The sequence below is a fragment of the Pelecanus crispus genome, chromosome 3 (genome assembly GCF_030463565.1).
Source record: "Pelecanus crispus isolate bPelCri1 chromosome 3, bPelCri1.pri, whole genome shotgun sequence".
Taxonomy (NCBI): domain Eukaryota; kingdom Metazoa; phylum Chordata; class Aves; order Pelecaniformes; family Pelecanidae; genus Pelecanus; species Pelecanus crispus.
In genome coordinates, this window is record NC_134645.1 from 121,415,841 (window position 1) to 121,437,857 (window position 22,017).

Here is a 22,017-nt window from a genome sequence, read left to right on the forward strand (position 1 = left end):
AGATGAACCTACATTCAATTTGCATGGTTTTTTAACTAGGCTCAATTTACAATTAGAAAAGAATGCTTTTACCTTAAAACTTTGTAAAAAAAAGTAACAAAAAAAATGGAGTCTATTAGCACAGTTATTTCTTCACATAAATGGAACCAGTAAAAGGTTTCTCCTGTGGGGTTTTTTGAGGCTTTTTTAAATGTTTCTCTAATAGGGGCACTATCTGTTACAATATATACCTGAATTGTATTGTAAAATCTAATACATCGGTAACATTTCAGAGAGTATTTTTAGGAGACTTAACAGATACAAGGATAAACAGTCCTTTATCCTCTGCTATGCTGTACTGTGGCACAGAGGACAGAAGTTATAATTGTTTGCTTCTTTGGCTTTCATGCAGTGCTTACATACACTGCACATCCAGAATCGATACTCCAGGATAGGCTCTCCTGTTGCAACACATACAGGAAGCTTCCCATCTCCACTATTTAAAAAAAAAAAAAAAAAAGGAGTAAGGAAAGCTGAAAGAATAAAAACCATGGTTTTAAAATAGCAACGAATACCTGTTCTGTAGAAATTTGCAGAACAGCATAAATACCTAATTGTGTGCCTACAGCTAATTAGAAAACTTGTGATGCTCATCTGTTAAATACTGCTGCTCTATTCAGTACATCTGCACAGTAAAATCAAACAAGACAGGTTAAAATCCTATTCATTAAAAAGAAAATTGATTCACAATCAATTTCCAGACTCACAAATTCCATGCTGTTAGCAGGAAGCATATGTCAAAGACACCATTGTGGGTATAGCCACTGCAAGGACTTGCCCCTTAAGTGTGCCTTTCATATTCTAATTCTTTCACTTGACATACCTTCTCACACCATGTAGATTTAGGTAATTCACAAAACACTGGAGACTTACTGGTTAATAATAGTTAAACATTCACTTGTTGACATTTGCATCGCACCACAATGGTGATGCAAACAGTAACATTTTTACTTTAATGGCACATGACACTTTGTCAAAGGCCCTGAAACTCCTGCGCTCTGTCCACATGCATTTCAACTTAAGATGAAGTTAGATCTTTATGCCCAGTTCCTCGAATATAGTCAGTGTCTGTTCTCCCAAATGACCCTTTCTGCAAACTCGCTAACACCTGCAACATTCTTGGCCAATATTTGGTTTAAGCAGCAAAGCACCTAATTAACTTGGTCACACAAAACCTGCTAAAACCCAGAATGCGGACAATGGCAGAAAAAACTGGTAGTGTTATTACTGTGTCATATAAATATAAACCCACCTCTCAAGAACATCATCCAGATCAGAGTTTTTGTTATACTTTGGACAATGTCTCGTGAATATCTCTAGAGCAAGGTCTTCATACTGTTGCCTCTGCTCTGGCCTAAGAGTTTCCAAGGATTCTAGTTTAACGAAGGCTTTTGAACAAATATCAAATGCTCTGTTTGCACATGCACAGAGAGCCAAAAGGGAATATATTTCAACTGCAGGGATAATGTCTTCATAATCTCGCAAATGAAGAGCTAAGAAATGAAACAAACAGACAAAAAAAAAAAAATCCAAGGAAATTATTATGTGTCTTCTGAGAAGTGCAAGCATCTGTATGAAATGTTTGCTACTAGTAGACAGTATTAATCTTACAAATAGGACAGAATGAACCAAAGTCTTTTCATTGACATGACTGTCAAGCATGCATGGTTCAACACTTTTTAAAAATAAACAGAAATAAGGGGATTTGACTGGGAAATTAAAGTGTCTTTTTGGGACACTGGGTTTTTTTTTAAAACGTATTAGAAGTATTTAAAATGGACCTTCATTACTTGGACAAAGTATAGGCCACTATTTGCTTCTCTAACTCCCACAATTTTTTATAAAGCTCTACAGGCAGGTCTGATGTGAATTCAGGCATGCCTTATAATTTATAGAGAGAAACAAAACAGTCAACAGAACACCTACAGAGATCATCAAATTTAACCAGGTAACATTTGGTAAGTTAGATTTGCATTGTCTCCAAGAAAATACTTTCCAGGTATCTTGACTGCAGCCATATTCAATTCATTATATGGTTTTGTTTTAAATTCCACAGATCTAGCAATAGGAAAATGTGCCAACTATAAATTAAATGGTGTGCTGTGCAGGTCTGTAAAATTAGAACAGTTTCTTTACAGGGTTAAAAATGAAGTCTTACCTGTTTTAAGTGCTGCATCTACAGAACCTTTATAGAGCTGTCTTTGTGCAAGTATGAAAAAATGGTAAGCCTCAGCTCCTCGCCAAGCATTGTCTGCAAAGCGATTAGTTGAAGAAAGAACATCTTCTTCTAGCAAACCAGCCAAAGCTGAAGCAGTCTGAAAACAAAGCAGTATCACAAGTAATTTTTATAGGAAACAGATACAGCAGGAAATGGGGATATATGAAAAGAACTTTTCTGTACTTGGTGATTACACCACTGTCTGTGTTAACTAGGGAAAATATAAATACATGGACCTAAAGTGAACATTGTTAGGTATTTTATACAGTGCATAGGCAGAACATATGGTGCACATTTTCCAAGATTAATATCATATACATGTGTACAAATATATTCTGTGCACATCTGCAGACTGGTTCATAGTTTGGATTAATATTGCATTTCAACACCAGAGCTCTTAAAACTTTGTTTAAACCATTTCATTTGTGAATATGAAGATGAAAGTGTGAGCAGAAAAAAAAAATTCTTCCATTTGCTTCCCCCATATCTGGAGCCGTCTCCCTGCTAAATTATAGCCAATATAGCTTAATCTAATCACAGATCTCTCTTTGGGATTGATAGCCATAAATAACAGGAAAGCAAGAGTATCGCAGGAAAATACAATCTGGAGTTTCTTAGTATGATTTTCATTGTTATAGTGAAAACATTAAGAAAAACAGAAAACTTTGGAAGTAAAATATCTATTAATACATATGATTTAAATGTTTTAAAATAATACTTTAAACAGTATGTTTTCATGGAAGACTTGCTTTACGGAAAGCTTTGTTCTTAGCCGGAAAAAGCATTTTTAAAAAAACATAATAGCCTCACATGAAGATAGCTTGCTTTATTCTGACTAGGTAGCACATACCAGAATTCAGAAAGGGCGGGGGGGGGGGGGGGAAGACAAGACACTCTACCTCTGAACTTTTTCCTTTAACTTTTCCCCTTTGTGCATTTTGCATTTGTTCATGGCACTGTTCTATAAGTAAGGCTGATAATACATAAAGCTTTTTAACTCGCAAAGGCTTTGTCCTTTTCTTTGCCTCTTCATCTGCAATCTTAAAAAACAAAACCAAGGAATTTAATGTAGATTTAAAAAAAAAAACCCAAAAAACCCCAAAAAACCAAACAAACCCATTAGAAGAGTCGCTTCATTCTCTTGGACAATTGCATGCTTGTACAAACCTAGGAAGTCATGCCAAAAAACGATTCTGCATTTAACTGTAATAATTTAGACTGCAAACAGAACTATAAATGAAAACGTCAAAGTGAAGAATGCACATTATCCTATATTTATTTAGCTAACAAGTATATGAAGCCAGATTCTTGGGAAGGATAAGTCAGTGTAACCATGTATAAGTCTATTGACTTAATATAAAAATAAACTAAAAAATAGTGATTTTTAAACACTGAAGTTTGAGAAATACGTAGCTTTCAATAAGGTCTGGTGGGTTTCCCAGAAAAGAAGAATGGCTTTTGAAAGTAACACACACACACAGACACACACACAGACACACACACATTTTACAATAAATATTTGCTGTAAAAACTACATGTCACTCTTACAGACTTTATAAGCTATGTACAGAAATCTCTGCAGCCAAACCAAATCTAAGCAACATCTTTATCTTAAAAGCACACCACAACAGTTTCTAATTGAAGGTACCAATTGAAGAAATACCAAAATTTAACTTCTAGTTAATTATATTGCTATTTTTAAAAATAAAGGAGATAAAACTAATCCACACAACATATAAAATAATGCGGATGTTGCACCCAGACCGATCTGCTACACTCCTTTACTAGGCAATGCAGGGCAACAAGACTTTTCTGAGGTGCAGTTGATCTCATTCTGAAGTGAAAGTCTCAAAATAAATGTGATGGCTTGTGTCCTGAAAGTCTCCTCTCCACTGGCTACAGAGGACATCCAGGGTAACTATTTCAGATAGAGATAGCTGAACTTAGGAGTTGGATTCATCTTTGCAATATCCTGTATAATGACAGCTGCTTATTGCCTGGACATTGTTAACACTAATATAACCCCAAGAAAATGAAAGTAGCATGGAAACAGTAAAAGCTAGTCCAAAACCCCAGGTATTTGACATAAAAATAAAACCTGCAATACCTTGAACATGAGCTTAGCAGCTTCAAAGAAATAATTGGCTTTACGATAGAGTTCTATAGCATCAAGGATTTTATTCTTTTCCAGTAAATGACTTGCATATCTGGCTAACAAGGATCCAATCTCTTTCATATTGTGATTTTTAGCCAGCTCCACAGCTTTATTCCACTAGAAATGAAAGCAGACAATCATCAACCTCATTTTTTTCAAATACATTCTCAGAACAAGCTGGTTATCCATGAATAGTCTGCAACATTTGTGTGCAATACTTCACCATTTAGAACCAGGCTACTATAAAATTAAAGTAAAAAGCAAGAGAATACAAATGCTAACATCATTGCCAATCATGTGACACAGCAGGCCTGTGAAACAAATGCTGGACCTCTGTCCAAAACCACATACAAAGCAGTTGCTTCTGCTTTGGTAAAAGCTTTGCACAATCACTTCATTGATGCTCATAGCTGGACGTGTGGATTTCAACACTTCTGATATGACTAAAACCCAGACTCTCAAAAGCATGTCTAGAAGAGGACTTCAGCTGATAAGCTTAAGGCACAAACAGTAACACTTTATTTATCCTTCTATACGCTTCATTTTGTCTGTCAGTCTTCCTGATCTTCAACAGTTTGGCTACTGTGTTTGCCCCAGATCAAAAGTTTGGCAGGACTGAGAAATGTAGCCGAATCTCATACCTAATAGCCCTTCAGATCCATAAACTAGACACTCCTGCCGTACTCGTACCTCAAGTTCCTCACAGCCATCCTCAGTTTCTCTCTTATTTCTGTTGACACAAATGTTTGCACAGGTAAGTCATACTGGGGAATGGCTCTAGCTGTAAATACATAGATCATTTTTCAGATCAGTTGTTTTCCAGCTACATCCTAACGCAGCCACAAATACATTTGCATCTGTACAAGGAAGGAGGGGGTTGTGGAAAATGAGCAGCCAGAAGCTCTCCAGACTTCCTCCCATTCCATGAGAAAGCAGCACAGCCTGGCTCTACAAAGGCCACAAACGTCTGTGTGCTGAGCATGCTTACCACAGACACACACACGGGTAGCACTGCTGCATGTAGCTTTGTTCCTCCAATGGTCTAATCCTAATTTCAGGTAACTGGCTTAAGCACTGACATAGGAATTTTCCAGAAATCATGACTAATCATCAGACACTTAACAAGCACTTCTATTTAACTGGGCATTAGGATAGAAATCTCACTGTTAAATTGGTATTGGTAAAGCAGATTATCAACTGCTGTTTTACCTGGTTAAGATGTACACAGGTATCTACTGCATCCTTTGGTCGATTACATTTCAGAAAGGCTGACACAGCTTGTTCACACATCCCCACTCTTACAAACATATAAGCTATATCCTGCAAAAAGCATCAGCACCACGTTAAATTCACTTCCAGATTTTTAGTACATTGTGTAGCAACTGCGATGCTATTATATTCTTGTTTAATTTAATTCCAAGAAGTTGGAGGAAGGGGGTTGTTTGCTTCATGGATTCCGTAAAGACAACACGCACTGCTGTAAATCTTTAGAAGTGTGCTACTTTCACATACTCCTGCTAAATTTAAAAAAAAAAGTGCTGTTTAAAAAATTTTCTTTCAAATCAAATCATACCTTGTTCTTACTATTTAGAGTATTTCACAAAACTTCACTATTAGAAAGAGGTTAAAAAAGAAAGTGCTATGTCTTGCTTTGTTCAAACAACTGAAAATGGCATTAAGTGACCATGTTTTGCATTTTTCAAGCATTTTGGATTAATCAGTCATACCATAGTTTTACATTAGCTGTTACTTACTAGGTCATTTCAGGCTATACCTCCTACTTTCATCAGAGTATCTTCAATTTTCACTGTACAGTAGCATTCCCACCAGAGATACCATGTAAGAAGTTAAACCAGGGATAGCAACCAGGAAAAATTTGGGGGAAAAAAAAAACCAGTGTAGACTAGAGAACAAATGAAAGCTAGAGTAAGTGTTCAGCCAAGAGGAGTGACTTCTTAGTGAAGGATAGCTATTTTAGAGAGAAATGCCACAATCAGGGGAGGGAAGCAGTGAATTATGGACTTAGCCATGTGGCCATAAAGCATGATGAATAATCAGGTCTTTCTGAGGAACCTGGACAATAAAGGAAAGGAAGAATGATGGAGTATGAAAACAAGAGTAATATTGGAGATTAATACCAAAGTAACACCATTATGCTTAAGTGAATAGGTCATATACTGCATTCTTTCTCTCCTTCTTTCTTAATCCTCCCAAGATGGGAAATTTTAAATAAATAGTTGAGCATAAAACAATGAAAAATAAAGGTGTTTTTTGCTTACAGGGAGCAATTTATTATTCTCTGGAAGCGAGTTAGCTAGATTCTCCAGTCCTTGGTAGTCCTCTAGCATATAGTAACATTCAGCTAAACGTTCCTGGTTTCGACCTTGTACATAATACTGTACAGCATTTAACCTAATAAGAAAAAAAAATGTGATATATAAATCTGATATATAAACATAAGTGAAGCTTCTCATTCTAAGTTTTAACTTTCAGAGATTGTTATATTGAAGTAGTAGCAAGATTGATTCTCTGACTAGCATAAGATTAGGAAGTCAAGGAATCTTAAAACTGTATTGCCACATCTGTGCAGATCACAGCTGATAACGGACAACTTCCAACTAAACATTCAGAAAAGGGCTTTACTGTTGTGCTTCCATATTTTAAAACACAAGCACTATGATCTCCAAGACTATACTGCAGAGTTACCGAAGGCATCTAAAAATCAACTTTCAAAATCTAATCACAAGTTTTCAGCTGCTTCAGGACCCAAGTTCTTTGTGATAATATAGTTTGGGTAATTGCACTACATAGTGGAGCTGTGGAACTCTATGAGACACACTGTTCTGGATGCTAAAAGTTCACATGGGCTTAGAAGGCAACAAGAGAAGTTCATGAAAGAAAATTTCTCTGCAAGTTATGAACTACAAAGACGTCACTTCTGGCTCAGTAAGTACCTGACTGCAAAATGTGTTCTGGAGAAATACTATTACACGCATACACTGTTCTTAAAATCTTCCTTGGGTGCGCAGTTTGGGCAATAGCTGGAGACAGATCCAGGTCAGAGAGAACTCTGGACATTTTTAAATATTTGTGGGTTTAAGCACTCTAGAAAGTTTGTGTTAGTTTTGAAATTCACTGATGTTTAATAATTCCCTCCTACTTTTTAACTGGATTTTTTTTTTCTTTAATACTTTCTATAACCAGCCTAATACAACTGTATATGTATAGGTATTTCTCCTCCCTCCCCCCCCACCCCCCCTGCTTTGAAGCAAACAGACTTCTGGCAAAACTGAGATTTTTATCACCTTCATTCTTTATACAGTTGATCAACAGCTCTCTGTTTAAAGGTACATGCAGCGATGGAACCATAAAGGTCTGAGCTAAATCTCATCATTCCAAAATTATCCCATGTATTGCATCCTGACTTTCCTGACATCTGTCCCTCCTCATAAATTAAGTCTTGGTGAAACTGTCACCAGTTTTATCATTTTCTTTGTAATTTCCTTCTTACTAGGTCCTCTACAGAACATACCATTTCTGACGGTCTGCAAAATAATCTCCAATAGCATTGTGTGCTTGTTCAAGAAGGGCATCATCTGAAGCACCTGAGCCAGTTTTCAATAGCTGCAATACTCGAAACCAGTCTCCCAGTTTTATCCGTAGTCCAATGGCAAGATCTCTAATATAAACAGAAAATAGCAGGAAAAAGTCAAAGACGATAAAATAGCTAACAAAAATCTTGAGAAAAGCATACAAAAGTATTTTCATGTTCATAACCTACATTGCAAGTATCACAATGATCCCGGATAGCTTGTTTACAATTTAAACAGTATTCCATAAAAGCAAATGCTCAGAGAGCTCACAGGTTATATCATACGTATGCACTTCCCTATTAGCCATACTCTGTTGTGAGGAGTTAAATGAGCAGCTGTCGAGACAGTTGGGCTGATGCTACTTCAGGTTTCCTCTTATTCCATATACCATTCTTTAGCTTTCACTGCTGACAGCTACAATAGATGGCAGCAGCTGCAAAAGGCTAAAAGCAGAGGGAGATGAGGGGAAAGACCAAGGAGCAAGGAATACGAATAATGGAGGCTAAAGCCGAGATGTAATAAAATAAATTTCAGAGACTTCTCTTTCAGATTCAAGATGACTTTGGATCAAGGAGAAAGGACTCAGAAGTAGTCTTTCCTTTTTATTACTCTTGCATACATATGACCCACCATGTGTCTGTCTGGCACGTTTTTTCCACCATATAGAATAATTCTATATTACTTCATATAGAACTAATTCTGCAGGTGCATAGAAAATAAACGGGAAGAGATCTATACACTTCTTTTAAAAATGCCCTAAACTTACAAGTGAGTTAAGGAAGGCAATAGCAAGTCAGTGCAGTCAGCTAAATAAGAGCATCTGTCTAAAAAATTTAAAATTGTATTTGAAAAATAGATTTATTTCAGCCTGATTTATGGTAGGTCCTTATCAAGATTTTTCTAGAGGTGAGGAGCCACATAAGGTCAATACAGAATTCCCATATTCTTGTAGCTGAAGAATAAGATGTTCTACTGTTGAAGACGCCAGTAAAAAAAAAAAAAGTCTTTGACTTCTGCAATCCTATAATGGCCAAATTTCTCTTCAGCCATGTGGAAAGGAATGTGCCATATCTAAAAATCTGTGTTGCAGTGCAACTGAAGTGCGTATGAGGCAGTCCACCTCTCCAAACCAGCATACTTCCATTGGCTAATTAATTACGTGCAAGAGTTTTCTGTTACGAGGCTCTAATATGCATCTCTCCCCAGCTCCTGCCTCCTCCCACCTTACTGAGGAAGAGGAAGGTTTCTCATTCTTACAGCATGAAAGAAGAAATAATTTCTTCTCCATCATTCCCTACTTTTTTTCATGGGTCCATTAATCAAAGCTTAAAAATTTCATGTGTGCATAAGTGATTCATGCTTCTCCATGTTTGACTACCACCTACAGGCTACATCATCAACTGCTGCTTATTATTTCTCATTATCCTTTTTTCAGTAAAGATGGTGCTCTACCTAATTACTTAGCATTAATTTATTTTTCCCAGTAATATTGTAATTTTGCTTTGTTTGTTTTCATTCCTGAGCAAAAATTCCATTGATTGGTCCACAATTTCATCCAGAGTCCTTTCTGTTTCTCCAGAGATTACAGTTCATTAAAAACTGTGGTTTTTGTATATGTAATTAGAAAGAATGTGTACTTCGCCACTAGCTAAGAGCAACAGTACATAAATTAAGCATTAGTGAAGATTGTTTGTTTGTATTTTTGAAATCCCAGTTGAAATACCGACAAAATACTTGGAAAAAACATCTATGAAACACAGCACTACCTAGAGCAGCTGAGGTTTTGCAAACAGTTTGGAATGTGCTGATTTACATATAGAATTGGTCATCTATAGATACAACAAAATTCTCTCTATCTGATCCTTTTCTGTCTTTCCAGAAACTGGTAAAGAGTCTTCAGTGCTAAAACAGCCATTCCATACTAAGGCAAGAGGTTCTTTCAGACCCTTTTTATTTATTTGCTGCTGAGATGACTACACGCAATTACCTTCTGTCCATATCCAGATACATTCTTTCAGCTTCTTCAAATCTGCTAAAATAGGCTGCCACTTCCGCTTGCTTCATTGATTCGCTCTGCAGGTTGCCTAGACGCTTCACAAATTTAATACCTTGATAATCTTTGCAACGTACAAAAGCTTGTTCAGCAGTCTGCAGATCCAGCTTCTGAAGAGCAGCTTCAGCCAGGAGACGCCTGTGTGAAAAACAAACATAACAGATGGAAAACCAGCTATAAAGTAAATTAAATGAGGATCCATTTAACTAGTCATTATTTAAAGACGACATTCAAGTTACTGCAATTGTATTGTTTGTTTGTCCCCAGTATGTTCTGTGATCTATCCATTACTTGCTCAGGGAATGATGTTCAAATAATTGCTAATAGTCTTTTGTTCAGCTCTTCAAATGGACACTGGCTCGGGAGGCATGGGCAGGGTTTGAGTATTACAGTTGTCCTATGTGAAATGAGTTGCTGGTCTCGATGCAGTTCCATTTAGATATTTCTACCTATGCATCTATCGTAACTTTATGCCTTAATGGCAGCCTCAGTCTCATGGCAGGCTCAGTTGGAGCCTCAGCCTCCAACCAAATTGGCCATGAAGAATAAATTATCTTTCTAGTGCATCTGGATGTTCCTTGTCCAGTTAGGACAGCAGACTGGGAGAGCAGGGCAGTTTGGGAAACCTTGTACTGGTACTGCCCCATTGGTTAGTTCTGCAGATAGAGAATTTCTACCTTCAGGCCAACCTATGTCCAGAAGGTGCTTGAATGAGCTCTAGAATTTTCTGAAAAAATAAGGCTAGGTAAATTTAGACTGGCTGATTGACATTGTGAAACAAAGTCAGTGCAGTAGGGCACTGACAAAACCAATAATATTGTTGTTGTATTCACTGACCTAAGCCATGCTTCAGTATCAACGCAGTATTTTTGAATCAATTTGGGAAGGTTAGTATCACTACAACTCAAGTGCTCATCACTGACATCAGTGAAACGAAGAGAAAAACAGTATGGCAAATTCAATCAATCTGTGACACACATCATCCTGTTTGTTGCATTCTAGCAGTAAGGGCACTGTCCCATTCTGATCTAGAATATATTTGCCTTATATCCAGCACTTCTAATCCATCTCTTCTGTGTAAGTATGTGACATATCGTATGTTTCCTTGCATAATGAAAATTAAGTTCATGGCAATTTTGGAGCAAGGTGAACAGCATTTGACGTATATTTTTTGATTTTACAATATAAAACTTTTACTGAGACACTGACTTTCAAAACTAATAGTCGTTTTATATTAAATAAATAGACGGTACTAGCAAAAAGCATGAACAACTTAAAAACTGCAAAAATCTTCAGCTAGTTCAAGACATTAGTAAAAATGAAGACTCGCAAAACTAACTTTTACCCTACATACTCAAACTAATAAAATTACAGTACTATTGCAGAAACTTTCAACATGTAGCTATCAAATCCTGTTTTTCAGAATGTGCATTCTACAGACAAAAGCACAGCTGGGTAGGAAGGAATGCTTTTTGGAACAAACTTTTAAAGCAAGTTGTCTTGGCCAGTCTTTCAGCAGTTGTAAATTCCCTTCTGAACTGTGAGAATTAAGAGAACTCTCAACCCCCGTTGATGCAAGCCAAACATCCCATACTGCAACAAATTAGTTAGCTTGAAAACAGAGCCAACATTACTAAAGAAAGGTACAGGTAGAGAAAAAAATCTCCAGAGAGTTAAAAAGAATTAGTATCATTCAACAAGTAACTTATCAATGAAGTTTTAGTTTCTGCTACTGACCTTTCATTAAATTATCTACTGAGGCATTTACTCTTCCAGCCCTTACGACACAGGATGTTAAATAGATTTCCAGAATTGTTTTCACAGGTTTATTCTTACACGTTTGCTGTGCAGGCTTTGTTTACTTTAATAGCTGAGTCCATGTTTGGTTTAAACATGCCAACATCTTGTTTTCTTAAGTACCCAGCCCTTCTCATTTCTGTCCTTTCTGGCCTGTCCAAAATGCTACAAGGTCAGTCAACTGCCCTTATCCTGTGATCATTCTAATGTGCTCCCTTTACTGGGTTTTAAAGATCTTTGTCATCAAGGTTCAATACAAAATATATAAATAAATAAATGCCCTCTCAACTTATGACCAATTTGAATTTTAATTTAACCAACTTAAAGTTAGCTTTCTGCCAGCTTTTTTGTTTCCTTTAGATTTGCCCCTAAAGCAGGAAGCACTGTGTTTTGGGGCTCACACAGCATAGAGCAAAAAGGTGTCCTGAGCCTGTACCCTATACCCACTACCATGACACACACAGCATGCCTTCCATTCTAGGTGCTACAACATTCATAAAATCATAGAGTTCTAATTTAACAACGGCCCACTTTTTTGGGTTCGAGAACTAGGAGCCTGGGGAAGCACTGGCCCTACGTTCTTTTTCAAGATGGCTGCTGAGGAGTCTTGAACACTTGGCTCAGCATCTCCCGAAACATGAATTCTCGAATGCTCAGGAACAAAAACCTCAGTTTCTTGCACTCTGGGAAATCGTAACGCCACACAGCTTGAAACTGCCCATACACGCCAACTGCAAAAGAGGAGCCAGGCTAGCAGCGGACTGCAAGGCTCTCTCTGGGCCTTCCCTCAAGGCTGTAATATCCTCTGGAGGTGATGCAGCCCTATAAAGAGACATTCTCAGTTACAATAGCAGCCCTTCAGATTGCAGCTGAGCACTGTTCCTTTTTTTTTTTTTTCCCCTCTTTTTCTTTTTCTTAAATGATTCTGTTTAAAGTATATACTGCTTTGGCTGGTTTTGATTTGAGGTTTGTACTTTAATACTAGATCTGTCTGAACAGGAAAAGAATACAAAAGAACACAAATTCAAGCAAAGCTGGCTTATAAAGAGATTTTACCAAAGTCTGGGATGTGGATTGTCTTCTATGAATTGGGAAGATTCCTCAATGCCAACTTTTTCAATCAATGCTCGACTGTCTCGCAATGACCGAATCTCGAAATTGATGATGTAATCTTTGTTAGGATGTTCAGGATTCTAACATAATGGATAAAAAAACATAGTTTTATCCCATGTCACCTTTATTTTCACCCAACATAGATATCTACTGTTCAAAGCATGGACAGAAACCAACTTTTCCTACAAAATAAAATTAATTATACCTACCTTTAATATTTCATCCAGAAGAACAGATTTGATTTCTAAGTCTTCAAAGTTGCAAATATATCCAGAAGTTTGTATAGGTTCCTTAAATAAGTTACAAAGGAATGAACTTAAATTCTGTCTGATTAAATCCTAACCAAATCTGTTAGGTATACATAAAGATACTTTCTTATTCTCCAAACTAGGATTTAATTGCATTTCCAACAGGAAACAAATACTAAAATCATTAACATTATTGACAATTCCGTATACACAGACATAATTAAAAATTCTCATGTTTTCTATAACTAAATTATGAGAAAGAGATAAAGGAACAGCTGCCAATATTTAGATTCAACTGAACTGTGTTTTATAAATATCTTTACTAAAATTGTGTTTATATTTTCCAAAGCATACAAAAAATACGCTCCTGAAAATACCTCATACATTTAAGAAAAATATGACAGCATTTTTATCTTTCCAGCACTGATAGTTCGTTCACTTAATTGTTCCTAAACAACACTCCCACATTAGAGTTGACAAGATTTTGAGATTCCCAGAAGCAAGTTTATTTATTTCTATAAACACTTGCCTAATTGAACAGTAAGCACAAGAATACTACTAGTCAACATAGAGCCATTAACTTCCGAGCGAATTTGTAAAATGCATAGTTTATGTATGATAATATTTACCTCCGGATCCAAGTTTCTGAAAACATACATTCTTGTTTTCTCCATCATTGCAAACAGATCTGGGTTATCTTTGGCCCATTTCATATCCCAGACATCTTTGCGTTCCAGTTTCAGCTGCTCACCTATCACTTGCTGTCCTGTACTGTCTACTACCCGTGTATCCAAGTCAAAGAAAGTCAAAACACCTGAAAGGTCTATGATAGCAACACGACTACAGAAAAACAAAGGAAGAAAAAAGAAGACTGCTAAATAATACTATTCAAGGTTGTAATTCTGAAATAGTTCCCTAAACTGGCACACTCAGGCCAAACTTCCCCTCTAATCTAATACCAGTATAATTCCATAGATTCAGTGAGATGCATGTGATTTTCATTGATCTGCACAGCAGAGAGTGACCAGAGACATGGAAACAAGGATTTCATCTGCTCATACGGGATCTGGCCCTGCAAAGGTTCTGAAATGTGCCCATTTTTCATCCAGCATTTTGAAGATCCTTAGTACTTCCGATACCAAGTTGAGTAAATTGCAGGTTCTGCCCCTCGCCACACTGTTCTTGACAGAGCCTAAAATTAACAACTGAACAGAATTGTTTTTCATTATTTCCCAGGAGGCAATGAAGCAGATTCTTAAATTAAAAAGACACTGTGGTCATGCAGACTGTTAATCTCTAAAACAGGATTTCTTATATTTCTACAAAAGGTATTGTTTATTTTTTTTCCAGACAATATGAAGGATAACCCAATTAATCTTTGAAGTAATTTAAAATATGGGAAAAACACAATTTCTAAAGGGTTACATTTGAAAATTTCCAGTTACATAGGTATTCAGTGAATCATAGTAGCCTGTATTTACTACAATGCCATTTTAAAAGCATTTATAAATATTGAAAGTATATAGACACCCCTAATCCCTATTAAAATTTCAAAAGCAATTTAGAAAATTAACTTCAAAACACTTATGGATCTGAGCCTTTTTCACTAGCACAAAGTCATTTAGGAAGGATTCAAAACAAAACTAATGTGGTTCTAACTAGATTGCATTGCCTGAGAGCAATCTACACACATATTATGAATTTTGTTTAAAATTATAAAGTTATTTTAAAGTGATTAAAATTGTCTTACAAGTCCTCTTTAGTCAGTATATTTTTGCCTTTTCTGCCAAGACACTCACGTGTGCTCTCACAAAAAAATAGCTGCTAAGTAGAAAGCAACCAGTATTGGCACAGCTGAAGCTTAGGAAAAATCAATCTTGCTAGAAGCATTGCCACCAGCTACAGCTTGTAACAATGAAAAATAACATGGTATGAACAAAGTTTCCAGGCATTAGAAGGACATAGAAATAGAAAGAAGCCTTAGAGATACAAAATTTCAGGTTATGGCATAATTTTGTAAATTCGTGTCATGATCACAGGAAGCTTATGTTTAGTTCATCTAATAAAACAAAGGTATTTTTCATGTATATGTTTCCTTAAACTTCCCACACACACCCTGAAGAGTTTAAAGCATAAGAGAACTTTACTAACACAGTCTCTCAGGGTAATCTCATGACTGGCCAGATGTAATTAATTAGTAATAAATAAATGGCTAAGCAACCATGAAAACAACTAAAATTAATAAGTAGTTTATATTTATAAAATTATGTTATATATTTTTATATATGATATAAAATAAAATAATAAATATATTAAAGTAAAATCAGTACATAATTATTGTAGAATCATAGAATTAGTATTTTCACAAATTGTAGTGGTTTATTTTAAAATCGAATAGCTGCATTAGAAGCAGATCTGTAACTTACCTGGAGTTGCAATTCAGAGACAGCTGATACGCACGACAGTTCAGGGTATACTTCTGTACCATACCAACACTAGGAAGACTGTATCTCTGAATAGTGCCAGATTCTCTTCCCTAGAAAAGCAACGATTGCTTATTGAGAAAATTTTTAAATAATAAATAAATATAAAAAGATACTTTCCTAAGATGCTACAATTTACAGATCTGCTTAAATCAGGCATGTTAAAACGAAAAGCCATAGTCCACATACAGCCCACAGAACAGTTTCAGTAGCCCGACAATTCCCTATGAACCTTCAGACATGGTCTACATAACAAAAAAGGAGAAAAGTGAAAAGATCCCTGTCCCACGCTGGTAAATCCACTCAAACAGTGGCATATGACAGTACCAGCTCGGGTCTGAAAGCAGTACAGCTGTGTTCATGTAGAGCTGTCTGCATGTTAACAAGTCTCACCAATTACTTCAAGACCTGAGCTAGCTTTAAATGTAAATGCTGTAAAATATACTGGTTATTCAAAGGCTTGAGTAACAGTAAACAAATCTAAGTACCAATGTGGTTTATCTTTATTTTTCCAAATGACACACCCATGCCCTGTGTCAAGACACTATCAGACCAACAGTCTAAAATGAGTTTGACACCCCTGGACTGAAATGATCATGGCCACTATTTTCTCATGGTGTTTCTGTAGACTGAACAACATACCTAGCTTATTTTACCTGCTGTTTAACCCTTATGCTGGAAATGAGTCAATACTAAACTTTAAGGTAGTCCAAACTTTATTCCTTCCCCCCCCTGCAAAGCTACCCCTAAGATCCTCAGCATAAATCACCTTTCATCTTCGACTTTTTCACATCTGTATACCCTATAAACTGAAAAGCAGATGTGGTCAGAAGCGTTAGAAATTCTAACCACTGTAATATGCATTCAGCTTCAGCACATTTATCCAGACCTAGTCTCAAAGGCATTTCCTCTCATTCCCTTCCTTTTAACAAAATTCACTGATTAATTGTCCTCTTAATTTCATTTTCTCACTCTTATTCTTCAAGCACAAACAAAATCCCATAGTCACCTACTAACCATCACACTCCTTTCATTCATGTATTTTCCTGTGACCCACTGATCTTGTAAAATCCAGTCAAAGGATATAACCAAAAAAAAAAAAATCACTGCAGTAGGAACATGGGAAAACATCAAAATCTTTCTTGGGAAGGTGGACAAAATGAAGAAACAGTGTTCTTTTTCTATCTTTGTTCTGCTCAGTTAGTTTGTTTTAAAGCCTACCTGTATGTCTGTTCATCTAATAAGATCACTCTTCAGATCAGGAAAAAAAAAAAAAATGCACCAGCTGTTTGGCATGATACAATACCTCATACATAATAGGTATGTATAATCCCTAAATGTATTAATATGTATATTATACATATAGTATAGCATACTAAATACATGTGATATTATTTGTCATCATACATTATACCATTAATATGTAAATAGACAAACTTTGTATATGTTTGTGCATTTACAGACAGCCTAGAAGAGACCTCCCAGAACTCAGATTACAGAATTAAGTCCTGACCTGGACTTTATCAAACCTTACATATAAGTACTAACTCAGGCAACTAGTCTATACATAAATTGTAAGCACTTAGTGAATTAGTCCTCCTAAAGAAAGAGTCCAGGTTAACAGAACAACCTGTTAGAATTATCTTTGAGGACATCTAGAAAGATATTTCATCTGTATAAATTCTAAATTCAGAAATGCTTTGAAATTATGACTTCTTATGAACACGTTGCCAAAGAATCGCCTGCTTACAAGCACAAGAGGCACAAGAGGAGTTATTTTAATCATGTAACTTACCACAAGTAGTATCTTATCAGATGCTGTTATTGCACAAATTGGATCTCTTGTTCCCTGAAAGTATACAAGCGATATCAATATCAGTTTTAATGCAACCGTAAGAATGCACCGCTAAAGAAAGAAGTTTTATTTAAATATACAAGAATGTTGTTAAGTATCCACATAAAAAGGCGCTATCGAACCTTATCAGTATACAGTAAATGGACAGTTTATGATAGTAGCAGCCTTTGTTATGGGAAACATGACAAAAATAATATTAACAGCTTCCTTTCTTCTCCTGCCCCTCCTCCAGAAAAATAAGAAAGCCAAAATGTAACAGGTGTTTAACAGAAAACACAAGAAGGCAACTAACCCTGACTTGTGAGGCCTGTAATTAATTTCAGGTATATTCGTAAGTACAAAAGTGAGCACGTGTGCGCACACACACACATATAAAGTGAAAAAGGACGAAAATAATAAAAAAGATTACTTTGTTGAAGTAAGGAGAGCTGCTTCTCACCAAGACAACAGCAGGTGTCTACATACTGGACCCCAGAATGTACTTTTTCTATGTTCCCTACAGTTTGGTGTGTATTTCCAGTAATACATAATGACACAGTAACAACACACTAACTACAGGGAAGAAAAATAACACGTATGTACAAAAGGTAGAAGTAAAAGAAAGTTTAAGTATGACCACTTCTACTAATGAAAATTTATGAAAATAAATACAGCAATGCTAACATTCTCTTTCAAGCTACCAGTGACACCACAATAAACTAGTTAAAAACATCACTCACTTCAATCGCTCTGCTGTAATCAAGGTGTCCATCTGCAGATCCTGAAGGACTGTCATCAATATGATAAATCCTGTAGAAAAGGAAAGTTTGAAGAAAAAGTGACCCCCAAAGAAAGGATCATTTTTGACAGCGTATAGGTATCTTCAATCCTTGGAGAAGAAACCATTGCAATTGGAAAAGAGAATAAAAGCTATGCCTGTAACCCTGCTTTGTATTGATATAAAGATATGGCACTTGGTTTCACTTTCACAGGCCCTGATGGTGTATTCCTATATGATCTATAAACTTTCATTCTGCAACAAGAAGTTCCTGCAAGCCATCAACCACCCCAGCTGTCTCTTTTCAAACATGTACTTCCATATTTCCTTAGGTTCTTCTCCATACTTATGAAGAGCTTCCCCTTCATATCCACAAAAGTTATGTATTACTGTATTCAATACTTCATAATAACTTCTCTTTTGCCTTAAAAAGTAGCATGAGGAAAGATTTTAGAACGCTATAATCATAGTTTATGCTGAATTACAACTATTTACTTTTTCAGTATTACTATCAAATTTACAATCTTGTCCAAGGCTAGGACATTCAGATACTAGAACAATATAAGTTGTTACACCATGTACAAATAATTACTCATTATTATGGATACATGGTGGCAGGAGATGGTAGATTTATAGAAAGATGCCATAGCATCTCTATGGAAGAAAACATAAAATAACACAAAAGAAAATCATAACAAAGTTGCAAGCTTGTGGAGGTGACAGAAAAGTTAATGCCACTAATGAGCATCTGGGCAGGAAACGTTCTGGAGGCAAGATGATGTTGACTTTGGCTTGTTTCACTTGAGAGGATGAAAGTCCATACAGGATTAGACATCAAAGACACACTCACACACAAGTGTATTTAGAGAGGAACTAGGTGGATAGACTATGTCCTTACAGCCATTGACACACAAGAAGCAGTTAAACTTATCAGAGGGAATACAGCTACCTAGAAACTAAGAGTATGGAGGAGAAAAAGAGGAGGAGGAAAAAAGCATCAAGACATACAGCTCTGTAAGGGAAGCACGCAGAGAGCAAATGGAGACACTGAACAGAAACTAATCCAAAAAAGTCTAAGAGATTTGGATAACAAACACACATTTGTTATGAAAACTATTCTTTAGTATTTAATCTTACATGCCTGCAAGTCAACAAATCTAAGCAGAAAAATGAGAAGACAGGGGTTCATATTTTAGGCATGGGAGAACGATATCAACGATACCAATGCAAAGGAAGAAAAATGACAAAGCCTGAAGACAAACCTTTCCCTGCCTTCTTTTCTGGTCCGTGCTAGCTGATTAATTTCCATTGCTGTGAGCTTCTTGGCCACACGATACTGCCAGATGTAAAACGCTTCTTTTGAAGCTGCTATCACATGCGTTTTGGTCATTGTGACAAACAACGGCCCTGTTATGAAACCCAAATGGTTGTAAAATTAGAGTGGCAAATAATTTGTGCTAATTTGTAAATTTTTTCCCAGATGGATGAAACCAAATCTCCATAGGTTAAAAGCAAAAAGTAAAAAAAACCCAAAACCAAAAACAAAAACCACACCACACACAACCTAGCAGCAGTTTTCATTAATTGCTAAGAAATTTCACTAGGGCCTTGTGGCCTTGTTCAGAAGAACAGAGAAATTTTTTTACAAGTTCTCGTTTTAAAATTAACACTTTTCTTCTTATTATTTCAGCAGATTTCCATGCGCTAATGCAGAAGACATCAAATAAATATAGACAAATTTTCAGGTTAATGACCAGTTCAGAAATATCTCAAATCTCTAACAAGATCTATAAAATACTTCTGTATCTGACATATTTGTAATTATTCAAATATAAATAAAAGGAAGACTACTAAAAAGTTGACAATCTAGAAGAGATTCTTTGATTAGCACCCCTTAAAAACAGTTAACAAATCTTGAGTTAGACAAGACCTAGAAATGCTGGTTTTATCTTAGTTAATAGCCAGGCCAAATAACAATTCTTTACCTGCATGGCAGCAAATTAAATGTTTAGCAAAGTGTGTGCTTAGTCTTACGTTATTGCATCCAAAGATCACAGCATAGGAAGGCAGGGCATTTTCTTTAGCCCTAAGCCCCTTTAGAATATGTGGATAAATTGAGTATCTCATTCCTGCTGTCAACGTTGAGTGAACAAAGAAAAAAAAAATATATATATGCACTCAAAGCATTACATTATTCTTTATAATACACTGTCTTGACTGTATTGTGGCGCTCTTTTTTTTTCCTTTTACAATCCTTTGCTTCATCTTCCTGAAAACCAGTGAATGCACATAAAAAGGCATAGAAAAATGTAGAAACCTATTAAGTAAATCCCCCAATGTCTTCAAATTCTACAAGTAAATCAGTATGCTACCAGACAAAACAGGCAAATTCAAAAGAATTTTGTAGCCCAGCCTGTTAGTGAAACACTGAGTCATACACATAACACGCTGTGAGCACAAAATCTGATTCTTTTACAGTGAATCTCAATTTTTTTCTGTATTTTAGCACTGAACAGAACTCTGGAGGGAGCTATAAGCCTGCCATAAAGAAGAGCAGTGCTGCAAGAGACAGATGGGGGAAGACTGGTTGAACAGATTTTATTTCTTTGAAACCAAGAGGATTATATAAGGTACCTGATGGCTGTAGAATACTTTTTCATATAAATGTAAATACTGGATAAGAAGGCTTACTGATGATGCTTAACATGTGAGCAGTACAGTTGTTTACATTATATGCAACTCTGTGTATTTCTTATAGCACATTCGTTTCAATAATTAGTCACATACAACTGAAGGATACAGTCTCCTCTGTTTCATTAACAGCATGAATAAATTCCATGTATTTGCTCTGTTCTTCTATTACCTTGCAGCTGTACATGCCATAACAATCAATGCTTTTACCCTTTAAAAATGAAACACGAGAATCTCCTGACCTGTGAGGGAGTAAGGTTTCCTCTTGCTCATATCACAATATTTTAGTACTAAGCCTCGTATTTGGACTCAGCTTAGTCAATGTCTAAACACTTTACTCCAAGACAATACTAAACCAAGCCCACATCTGAAAGCCATGGGCATTTCTCAGACTCACTAGGCAACTCCCCACTTGACCTACAGCTTCCATGGAGCCCAAACTTACTCAATTGTGCACACCTCGAAGTACCCCAATCTGGGAAAAAAGGATATTCACATCAGTTCTGTTGTGATCCAGAAACAAGATGGCAACACATCTATGCTTTATCCAGAGGAATACAATCAATTAAGCATTTTATGAACATGCCTAAAACTTTAACTGATTGTTGCTGTCAAAAAAACCCCACGCACCAACCCCTGACACATTTCCCTGCAACTTCTTGTGTATCAGCTCTAGCAGTAGCTTGACCACAGAGTAAGTTGGATCAGTTCATTCATCTAACTGAGCTCAGAATTAAATAAATAAAAGATTAGTTTAAGTTGGATTAAAGAGAAAATCACAAATGCTGAAGATGGCAGGAATGAGCAGCCAGCATGGAGGGCAGGGCCTTCCCTTCCTTGCAACAGCAGGCTAAATGATGATTGGATTTAAGCAAATGTGAAATCACAGGGAGAAAGATACACAACACAGAGACACAATCATCAGGATCAGATCCATTCAAAACCACATCCGGAAAAGCAGGATCTATATGTGGGAACCAATGCTTTTACAAAATTGCCCATGTAGCTTAAACAA

At 36.3% G+C, this 22,017-nt stretch overlaps 1 protein-coding gene across 2 annotated transcripts in view; it reads right to left on the reverse strand.

The window, feature by feature from the left end:
- Positions 1-327: 327 nt before the first annotated feature.
- The window catches only part of WDR35 (WD repeat domain 35), a 45,700-nt gene continuing 24,010 nt past the window's right edge, over positions 328-22,017 (reverse strand). For both annotated transcript variants that reach the window (XM_075707351.1, XM_075707350.1), the window contains 16 exons: positions 19,574-19,718; positions 18,274-18,343; positions 17,495-17,548; positions 15,643-15,752; positions 13,846-14,056; positions 13,178-13,258; positions 12,912-13,048; positions 9,993-10,196; positions 7,945-8,091; positions 6,692-6,824; positions 5,622-5,732; positions 4,365-4,529; positions 3,157-3,297; positions 2,198-2,354; positions 1,292-1,532; positions 328-475 (listed from right to left, as the gene is read on the reverse strand). In XM_075707351.1, coding sequence (XP_075563466.1) covers positions 328-475; positions 1,292-1,532; positions 2,198-2,354; positions 3,157-3,297; positions 4,365-4,529; positions 5,622-5,732; positions 6,692-6,824; positions 7,945-8,091; positions 9,993-10,196; positions 12,912-13,048; positions 13,178-13,258; positions 13,846-14,056; positions 15,643-15,752; positions 17,495-17,548; positions 18,274-18,343; positions 19,574-19,718 — 2,255 coding nt within the window. The remainder of the gene's footprint in view (positions 476-1,291; positions 1,533-2,197; positions 2,355-3,156; positions 3,298-4,364; positions 4,530-5,621; positions 5,733-6,691; positions 6,825-7,944; positions 8,092-9,992; positions 10,197-12,911; positions 13,049-13,177; positions 13,259-13,845; positions 14,057-15,642; positions 15,753-17,494; positions 17,549-18,273; positions 18,344-19,573; positions 19,719-22,017) is intronic.